Here is a 10,143-nt window from a genome sequence, read left to right as displayed (position 1 = left end):
TGAAAAAGTTTTTATATAAAATGGAATCTTGTGACACATCAACGAGATGTATTTCTTGTTAGAAGTGCTGAAGTTGTACAAGAGGTGAGTTGTCAGGGCTTTCACTATACATTTTGCAGTCATACTTTCTTGAAAGAGGCGTGGTTTGGAATTGTCTATCAGCAAGTGCACCTCCTTCATAATCTCAGGCTCTTTTCCACCTTCGTCAGAGTATCGAAATAGAACTCTCCATTTTCAGAATAGAAATGGCAATCTTGGAAAATATATCATGCGATAAGTACCATTTAGTTCCAATCCCTCTGATAATGACACCTACATGAATTTGCAAACACATGTTCACAAAAAAATGGGGTTAAATCATATGTTCATATGTTGGCAAAAGAAAAAAGGCTTCTACCAGAGAATATTATTAACAAACATAAATATATATACAAGTGTTTGTTCAGGCATATGTGAGAATGAGTGTGTAGGATATGTGTGAATGAATGAAGCTGTGTGTGCATGTGTGTATGCCTTATAATTGTCCATAAATATCACTTTGATTTGTATAATTAATTTTGGAATATCCTTTTCTTGTTTACAAATGTTCATAAAAGTCCACTTGAAGCACATGCGGTCTCAACTCAAGCGCATCCACACTCCTCCACGATCATATTGGGTACGTCTCTCTTGACGATGTTGTATTCATCGTCGAAGTAGAGCATTGACATGGTGCTGAGCTTGGTGGGAATGCAACAGGAGTTCATGGAGCCAGGGCTCATGCCTCTCATCCGATACTGATTGACCACTGCAGTGTGGAAGGACGACGCCGACCCTGGCACTCCCGCCATGTACGGTGGACAGTTGCCCTCACAGTAGTTCCCAAAGTACCCCGACGGCGCAATGATCCAGTCGTTCCAGCCGATGAGGCGGAAGTCTATGTAGAACTGCTGTCTGCAGCACAGGCTACTGCTCCCGTCACACTCCAGCCCCCTCTTTCTGATGCGGTGCTTGTTGTCCGCTTGCCGGGCCTGTATGACTAGAAACGGCCTGTGGGACTCGTCGTTCTGGTTCACGAGGATCGGTAAGACCGCCAGGTCCTCGCAGCCCTCACAGCGCACGTCCAGGTTCTGCCGCCGGCCGCCCTTCTCGAACACCATCTGGATAGCGTTGGTCAGGGGGAAGGTGTGCCAGCCGCTCCTCTTCAGCTCGACACGCTTTTCCACCAGGTTCCACTTGCTGCCCAGGCCAGGCTCCTGGTAGTACACCTTGACTGTGACCTTCCTCCGCTGGCCCTTGTCCAGGGTGTTAGGAAGCAGCCTTAAGTACAGCCAGAGGGTGGCCTGGGTCACGTACAGGTGCTGGTTTCCCTCGTTGGAGATCAGGAAGAACAGGCTGGATTTGGATGATACCAGCTCATCTGGGAAAGACAGGAACAGAATAGGAAAAGGTCCGTTAAAAGTCCGTTTTAAACCTTTAAAGGTCAGTATGGCAATGTTAAAAAAGGAGACAAACACACAGATTCATTGGCTATATGGTCTAAACAAACATCTTTCAAAAACCTTACTGCTATTGGACAAAGCGTCAAGAAGATACTACCACACTGAGTGGTCCCAAGCTTGGATTGTTGGATGAATAGCTGGACAAGAACTGGGCACATTGGGAACAGTTCAACAGTTTGGGATTAAATTGAGATAGACGGTTACTATGGTCTCCCTGGTTATAGCCTGTCTTAATGTCATCTTTATCTGGCCTGGGACGTAAACAGAGTTAGGAATGGTACTAAAGGGATTTGGTGGATGGGTGTACACTGGGAGACAGCTCTAACAGAGACACTCAGCTCTGAGTGTCAGCTCTGAGCTCTGGGCCCGTATTCAGAAAGTGTCTCAGGGTGCTGATCCAGGATCAGTTTTGTATTTTAGATCATGAAAAATAGGGGGGACCTGTACCTAGATCAGCACTCCTACTCTGAGACGCTTTATGAATACAGGCCCTGGTCTTGTCACGTAGGTCTACATGAGGTCTGCAACGACAGCATCAGCCAGTCTGGAATCAGTTCCAGCTGGCCCTTGCTTATAGGGAGCCTTGACAGTGACAATGACAGTACAGATCTGGGATCAGGCCCACTTGAAGTTGCCCCTGGCCCGAAGTCAGGCTGGGTATGGAGAAGAGGGCTTATCAGAGCCAAGTACAAAGGCTCAAAGGCTTTGCTGTGAATACTGCAGAAAAACGAGAGCTTACTGGGCCTAACTGCTTACACAATGCACAGTAATGTGATGTAAAGGCATGGTAAAGCCAGGCACATTGAGTGAAGAGGAGCACGGCTTCACTGTGGATTCATGATGAAGGAAAAAACGAATTTACATGAAACTAGCTGGCCTTCCCAACAACCCAACTATCACCACAGAAACCTTTTCTGGCTGTACAGTGCGTGCCAATGTTTAGTTGTTTTAGGTTTGTGCCATATTGTTTTCATGTGTGGGTAGGTTCAGGTTCGGGTTAGGGTAGGGTCAGGGTCCAAAGTCAGATTCAAATCTAACTTGCACTTGGCACATGACATGACTAAAACAACTCCTCCTCTTCCACACTGACTTTGCCTGGTCAGGCTTCCTGCACCACCATGCAGTTGATCAAGAGAAGACCTGAACCTTGAACTACCTAAAGAAACCCAAGAGACAGTAACATCTTCAGTAGCTAAGGCAGCAACTGAAATAGATGGTTTCTCCCCAGTCCTCCAGTAAGAGTGAAACCTTCTAACCTGAGAGACCATCAGCAACACGCTACATGGATACTCTGTGACTGACTGAGCAACATGAAGCTGTCAGGTGAAGGAAAGTTGGAAAACGCACACATGTCAAGGGTCACCTCTCCAGCCTGAACACTGAGCTGTGCTGCCTGCCTGTTTGCTTGCCGCCCAAAGCGAGGGGACCCGACCTGGGCGGGCCTGGGCCCCATCATCAGGCATAGCTATAATGGAGGCTGCCCTGTCCTGCCCAGTCAGTCTCCATCTGCACTGCCTCACACAACACAAGACAGGTAATCTCCTTGTTATTACTCAACTCAAAGACTTAGTCAACAGACAGCTATAGACCACACTCTGACTGTACTAGCACCAGGCCATGGGTGGCAGCACAGCTGTCAAGACGTGACCAACAATAAGCAAAAAGCTAAGATCTAGTGTCTCCTGATTTGAAATGGATGTTCTATTTATCTTCTGTTTACCAATGGATGACTTTGATATATTACTGTATCGGTTATTTCTTCTTTCATCAGGGGAGGCGGGAAAAGGGGGGCTTTGTGAAACAAACCTAAGGGGTCCATTTTTCACTCTGTGAGTAAAGAGGGAAATTATCTCAGATGGAACAGGATACTCAAGAACGGAATACTCCCCAAAAAGGCACATCTAATCTGAAAGTGATTTGTCAGGTGATCTTATAAGAGCGCCAACGCAGTATACAGCATTCTTTCTTTATCCTTCTCAGGGACAGAAACAGAGTTGCAGCGAAAGCGTCTTCAGATGCTATCACTATAGCTGACACTGTTGCATCTTTGTCAGGCGACTGCTGTAGTAACGATACACAACGGCAAATACAAGGTCTAACGTACAAGCATGATGAAGCCAATGAGTACTGTGCAGGCAGGAACCAAGTCCCACTCTAGGACTATATAAGGGAGATGGTCCCTCACACCATGCATTCTAATACGGAACAGTCGGTGGCAGTGAGTTCACCATTCCAGTTCACTCTACATTCAGCATGCATGGTCCTGGCACAAAGCGCTGACCTTATGTAGATGTACAGCCAATCTAAAGCAGCTCTTCTTTCAGGTCAGCTTATAGCTGGTACCAGGAGATCACAGGAGAATTATATTATATGGGTGGCATTCAGATGAAACGCTCAGCATGGGTGAACATTAGGTTTTTATCAGGTGTCTTAGATTGACTGTACACTCTTAGAGAAAAGGCTTCCAAAAAGGGTTATTCGGGTGTCCCCATAGGACAAGCCTTTTTGGTTCCAGGTAGAAGAACCCTTTTGGGTTCCATATAGAACCCTCTGTGAAAAGAGTTCTACCTGGAACCCAAAGGGGTTCTACCTGGAACCAAAAACGGTTCTCCTATGGGGACAGCCGAATAACCCTTTTAGGTTCTAGATAGCACCATTTTTTTCTACGTGTATTTGAGAAGCACCAAACAGGGTTGGTTATGAACATATCTCTGATCAGCTAACCAAATCACTGACACTCATTGTGTTGGAGAGATGTGCATCCGGTTCGAGAAAATCTTGGGTGACTTAAACTGCTATAAGAATAAGAGGTAATAAGACGTTTGATTTGAATACACGTGGGCTCAAGCAGGTGGCATCATTGATCATTTCCAGTCCCCCTTCATCATCTCTAAGCAAATTGTTCTGTGAGCTCTTCTCAGTGCCACGACCAGCTGGCAGCAGCTACCACCCTGTGTAATACTGCCAACTGGCAAGGAGGGCAAAGAGGCACAAGGAAGGCAACCCAGCTGAATCTACACAAATGTACAGTACAAAGTTACAGAGCTTTTGTGAATAATGTGAAAACATTATGGGGCTTTTCAAATCTTTTTGGGATTGTCCAGATCATTCCTTTCCTTTGAATGTGATATTATACCTACCCTTAATCTATTCTGTTGTTTTGAAGATGAGTGCTATGAGGCTGTTAGTGAGATTTTTTATGAGTCTCTGGGGGCGTGAACCTCAGCCTGAGGACACATTTTTTTCTGTGCTCACACTAACAAATGCTTGGTAGTTTGGTTGACCTAACTGCTGGGCTGCAGGTGTTGGGTCACTTAGTTGGTTTTGTTTTCTTTAAGAACTGCTGGGTAATTGACGCTGGGTTATTGAGATACGACCCAGAGGATCAGAAGACTGGAGGCATAGTTTCGTAGGGGGCGTGGCATTCAGATAGTTATTTTTAGCCACCTGAGCAAATGTCATTCCTGTTCATCTGTTCTGTTGAATAGCCATCACATGCTATGGTTAACCATGGACTTCTTTGTAGCTTTAATGATGCTTATAGAAGTGTATGAGTTCCCTAAAAGTCTCTGTACATCCCATTGTTGGGATACAATAAGGTGGTATACCTTATTATAATATGTAATAATTCATTTTTTTAAATTCAGGATGATGAACAGGAATGACATTTATGATGTTAGATAAGGTCTCTGATACTAACAGTTGTCCTCTCAAGATGAAGCATCGTACTGCCTGTATATGCCTGTAGCATGACTCAGGTTATCACTCAACCAACTAGTGTTTCCCAATAGTGTTGGATCTGTGACATCCACTTGTATTGATCATATATTCACTAATGCCGCAGAGCTTTGCTCCAAAGCAATATACGTCCCCATTGGCTGTAGTGACCATAACATTGTGGCAATAACAAGGAAAGCCAAACTACCGAGAGATCCTACAAAATGTTTTCTGAGGAGTCTTTTGTTGAAGAATTAAAAAATGCATGGTTGGTCCCTAATAAAGGAGGAGAATGCAGATGCAGCACGTGGAGTATTATTCTTGCCAATTGTTGACAAACGTACACCCCTTATTAAGAAACTAACTGTGAGAACTGTTAGAGCCCCCTGGATCAATGATGAATTTTATGGTTCAAAGCAATTATGCAAAAAGTGGCAAACTAGTCAGGCTGCTCAGCTGATTGGTTGACATACTGTAAATTGAGACATTTTGTGACCAAACTTTACATTGAAGTTGATGGGTCATTTTTAACAAAACCTTTTGATACAGCCATTGATTTCAATGGCTATTAGTAGACAAATTGAGAAGTGAAATGACAACATTGAACAGTGAACCATCATATTTGTGTATTGAAGATCTAATAATGAAAGAGAAGGATTGCAACGTTAAATTTGGTCAAGTTTGCGTGGAAGAGGTTGAAAAGCGGTTGTTATCCATCAATAATGATAAGCCACCAAGTACAGACAACCTAGATAGGAAACTATTGAGAATGGTAGTAGACTGTATTGCCGCCCCTATTTGCTATGTCTAACCCAAGCCTAAAGGAGTGTGTCCACATGCGTGGAAGGAAGCTAAAGTAATTCCACTACCTAAAAATAGTAAAGCACCATTTGCTGGTTCTAACAGCCGCCCAATCAGTTTGCTGCCTGTTCTTAGTAAAATGATGGAGAGAATTGTGTTTGAACAAATACAATGCTATTTTTTTATGAACAAGTTAACTACTGACATTCAAAATGCATATATGGTAGGGCACTCAACTTGTGCTGGACTGACTCAGATGACTGATGATTTAATAAAATAAATGGATAATAATATGATAGTTGGAGCTGTATTATTAGATTTCTGTGCAGCCGTTGATGTTATTGATCATAATTTGTTATGAAAAAACTCACTTGTTATGGCTTTACATAACTTGCCATTAAGTGGTTGGAGAGTTACTTATTCAATAGAACTCAGAGTATTTTTCAATAGAGGCTTCTCTAACATCAGATATGTACAGTGTGGTATCCCTCAGGGCAGTTGCCTTGGGCTGTTAATCTTCTCTATTTTTACAAATTATTTGCTACTTGTCTTACAAGAAGCTAAAATGACTATGTATGCTGATAATTGCACACTCTACACATCAGCACCTACAGCCAGTGAGCTCACTGAGACTCTTATCAAGGAGTTACAGTCAGTGCTATAATGGGTAATAAACAACAAACTGGTCTTAAATACATCTAAAACCAAAAGCATTTTATTTGGTTCAAAGTATTCTCTTAGACCTAAACCTCAACTGGAGTTATGCATAAAGGGTTTGACCATTCAACAAGTTGAAGAAGCTGAACTTTTTGGAGAAATGTCCTCTGGTCTGATGAAACAAAAATAGAACTGTTTGGCCATAATGACCATCGTTATGTTTGGAGAAAAAAGGGGGAGGGTTGCAAGCCGAAGAACACCATCCCAACTGTGAAGCATGGGGGTGGAAGCATCATGTTGTGGGGGTGCTTTGCTGCAGGAGGGACTGGTGCACTTCACAAAATAGATGGCATCACGTGGATGGAAAATGATGTGGATATATTGAAGCAACATCTCAAGACGTCATTCAGGAAGTTAAAGCTTGGTCACAAATGGGTCTTCCAAATGGACAATGACCCCAAGTATACTTCCACATTTGAGGCAAAATGGCTTAAGGACAACAAAGTCAAAGTATTGGAGTGGCCATCACAAAGCCCTGACCTCAATCCCATAGAAAATTTGTGGGCAAAACTGAAAAAGCGTGTGCGAGCAAGGAGGCCTACAAACCTGACTCAGTTACACCAGCTCTGTCAGGAGGAATGGGCCAAAATTCACCCAACTTAAGCTTGTAGAAGGCTACCCAAAAAGTTTGACCTAAGTTAAACAATTTAAAGGCAATGCTACCAAATACTAATTGAGTGTATGTAAACTTCTGACCCACTGGGAATGTGATGAAAAAATGTTAAGCTGAAATAAATCATTCTCTCTACTATTATTCTGACATTTCACATTCTTAAAATAAAATGGTGATCCTAACTGACCTTAAGACAGGGAATTTTTACTAGGATTAAATGTCAGGAATTGTGAAACACTGAGTTTAACTGTATTTGGCTAAGGTGTATGTAAACTTCCGACTTCAACTGTTCCGCACCAGACATGCAACTATTGGTCTCTTACGGTACCCAAACCAAAAACAGATTGAATGCGTCGCTCAGTTACAGTATGTATAGAGCCATGTCATCATGGAATGTTCTTCCACCAGAGGTTACTCAGGCAAACAGCAAGTCTAACTTTAAAAACTGATTTAAAAAACATATTGTATCACCACGCTTCTCCTATTTCTAAAGATCTAATTTAACTGTACTGTATAAGAATATTGATATGTATATCTGAATAGTGTGTTAAGTGTTTTTGTTGAATCTTGGTGTCTTTCCTATATTTAAAACTATTTTTATTTAGAATTTAATGTAATATTTATGTTGTTCTTGTCTATTACTGTTCTGTACTTTGTCATGTATTTGTAGGTTTCTATGTGGACCACAGGAGGTTGGTGGCACCATAATCGGGGAGGATGGGCTCGTGGTAATGGCTGGAGCGGCATAGGTGGGATAGTATCAAATACAACAAACACGTGGTTTCCAAAAAATGTCAACTGTTAATTTGACAAAACCTGGATCCTTCTAGCCATGACCATAGCTAATGGGGACGCTAATAAACTAAACTCATGGGTGGCCAATAAGATATAGCTGAAAGCCACGCCCCTAATAAGACACGCCTCCTGGAAATAACCTAAGGATTACATTCAAAAAGGCCAAGCTGCTTGTTCCACCCAGCATGAGAGTAAAAAAATACCCAACTGATGATAAAATTAACCCATGTGTGGGTAATCCCAACAAACCAACATGTTGGGTTATTCACCCAACCCAACTGGCTGGGTCAAAATAACCAAACATGTGTTATGTCCACTAGTTAACCAGCGCTGGGTTACCAAATAACCCAAAGTGTTTGCAGAATAGCTTGGGGAAAATAATAATTTAAAACACCTATAAATTATAAACAGAAGCAACATTTGATTTTGTTTAGTTTTATATTTCAAGCTATTTGACTGAGTTTTCCTGTATGCATGGAACCCGCATCAGTTGATTTCTGGTTTCATGCTCCCTACCTAATGTTTAGAAAGTAGGCTACTACTGTGCCTACTGTAAGGAATTTGTGAATGTATTGTTTTCAAATCACAGACCCTTTCTGCACTTAGCGCGGCCGGGGATGATGCGCAACATCACCTTGATCAAATGTTTAGTCCAAACTTTACGCACCATACCCAGCTTGGTCTGCGTAAAAGTGGTTTTATTTGTTCGTTTTTTTCCTAATACAATAGAGTAAACGGTAGCTTGCCTGTAATATACAATAATTACACACCTGTCTCTGCGAAACTGATTATCTCCGAGCTTTCCTCCAGCACCTCGTTGGCATTGCTGGTCGCGTGTCCATCCAGATTCGGGATTTCTACTCTCCCATCCTCGCGCACTTTACCCGCGTGGAGTTTCCGAAGCGCAGTCACCATCGCCGCCTTCGGGATAGGATGGGTGATGTTGGGTCTTACCCTCATCTGTAACCTGCTCAAGATATGCCTTTTCACCGCCTCCAGAAAGTCAATGTCCACCTGTCCCGATTCTTCGGGCTGACCGATGCCACACGAAGAGCAAGTTTCCTGAGCTACGGTTTGCGTCTCTATTCCCGGCAAAGTGTTCAAGGATCCCGGCGCCGCTTCTTTGCAGCGGACAGACAACACGCAAGCCACAAATAATGCCACTTTGATTATACAGTTAATCATTTTCTTTATGAAGAAGAAAAGTCGTGATATTTGAAGTGCAATAATTCGTTTTCTACTATAAAAAGGTATGCAGAATATTTCTGTCAAATGTAGACTATTCACTTGGCGTTTTAAAAAAAAAAACGATTTCGAATGAAAAGAAAGATAAAGTTGCAGAATCACGTTAGTCCGTATACATTTGCAAGGAGTCCATGCAATAATAAATATTCACTCAATTCAGACGCATTTTGATGGAATTAACTATTCCATTCACCGTAACTTGAAATATTCCCCTTATTTCGTGTCTGTTTTCATTCCCGATGTCTGTCACTCAGTTGACTTCACTTCAGGGGCACATTGGGAGTCAAGTCCGTTCTGCTTGTCTCAATGACTTTGCTTCACCCTTTCAAGATAACACAATTTAAAAACCAGTAGGCTACCATTATCCGTCAATTGAGTTTCAGTTCAATGCCTGACGTATCATGCCATGGTTTAATTGAACTGCAATCCGCAATAATCATCATTTAGAAACGATTAGAAGAGGACAAACTAAACGAAAAGAAAATCACCCATTGGTTGATAAACACAAATCAGGATATTCCATAAATGGAAAAAGCTGAAGGGTCGGTCAAATAATAACTTATCGCATATTGTAGCATCCAGTTTGTCATTTGCTTTGGACTTATTCCTTCAGTTTTTGTTCCTGTGTATCCTTATTAAAATGCACCTTAATTGGATTTGAATTCCCGATATGAAATTGCCCTGATATACTTGAGCACAAAGAGGCCTAATGATCGGACGAACCTTTCTCTTGCTATGTCGATTTAGGAGCCCTCCATAGACTGAACGTTTTTA

At 42.3% G+C, this 10,143-nt stretch overlaps 1 protein-coding gene across 1 annotated transcript; it reads right to left on the bottom strand.

Annotated features, from left to right (window-relative positions):
- Positions 1-357: 357 nt before the first annotated feature.
- Positions 358-9,540, bottom strand: LOC106574263 (inhibin beta B chain). Its single transcript, XM_014150044.3, has 2 exons — positions 8,895-9,540; positions 358-1,399 (listed from the first exon to the last, which is right to left on the bottom strand). The coding sequence occupies exons 1-2, from the start codon at positions 9,307-9,309 to the stop codon at positions 624-626; spliced, it is 1,191 nt and encodes a 396-aa protein (XP_014005519.1). The 5' UTR covers positions 9,310-9,540; the 3' UTR covers positions 358-623.
- Between the last annotated feature and the right edge of the window lie 603 nt (positions 9,541-10,143).

This window comes from Salmo salar, chromosome 16, assembly GCF_965601325.2.
Source record: "Salmo salar chromosome 16, fSalSal1, whole genome shotgun sequence".
Classification (NCBI taxonomy): domain Eukaryota; kingdom Metazoa; phylum Chordata; class Actinopteri; order Salmoniformes; family Salmonidae; genus Salmo; species Salmo salar.
The sequence above is the reverse complement of the archived record's forward strand: the minus strand, read 5'-3'. Positions and strand labels throughout refer to the sequence as shown.

Bases quoted from the DNA above. Each gene is read 5' to 3' on its own strand.
- LOC106574263 (XM_014150044.3), bottom strand. From the start codon at position 9,309: ATGATTAACTGTATAATCAAAGTGGCATTATTTGTGGCTTGCGTGTTG. The intron at 1,400-8,894 runs GTGTGTAATTAT...TGTCTTTCCCAG, and splicing joins AATCAGTTTCGCAGAGACAG to ATGAGCTGGTATCATCCAAA.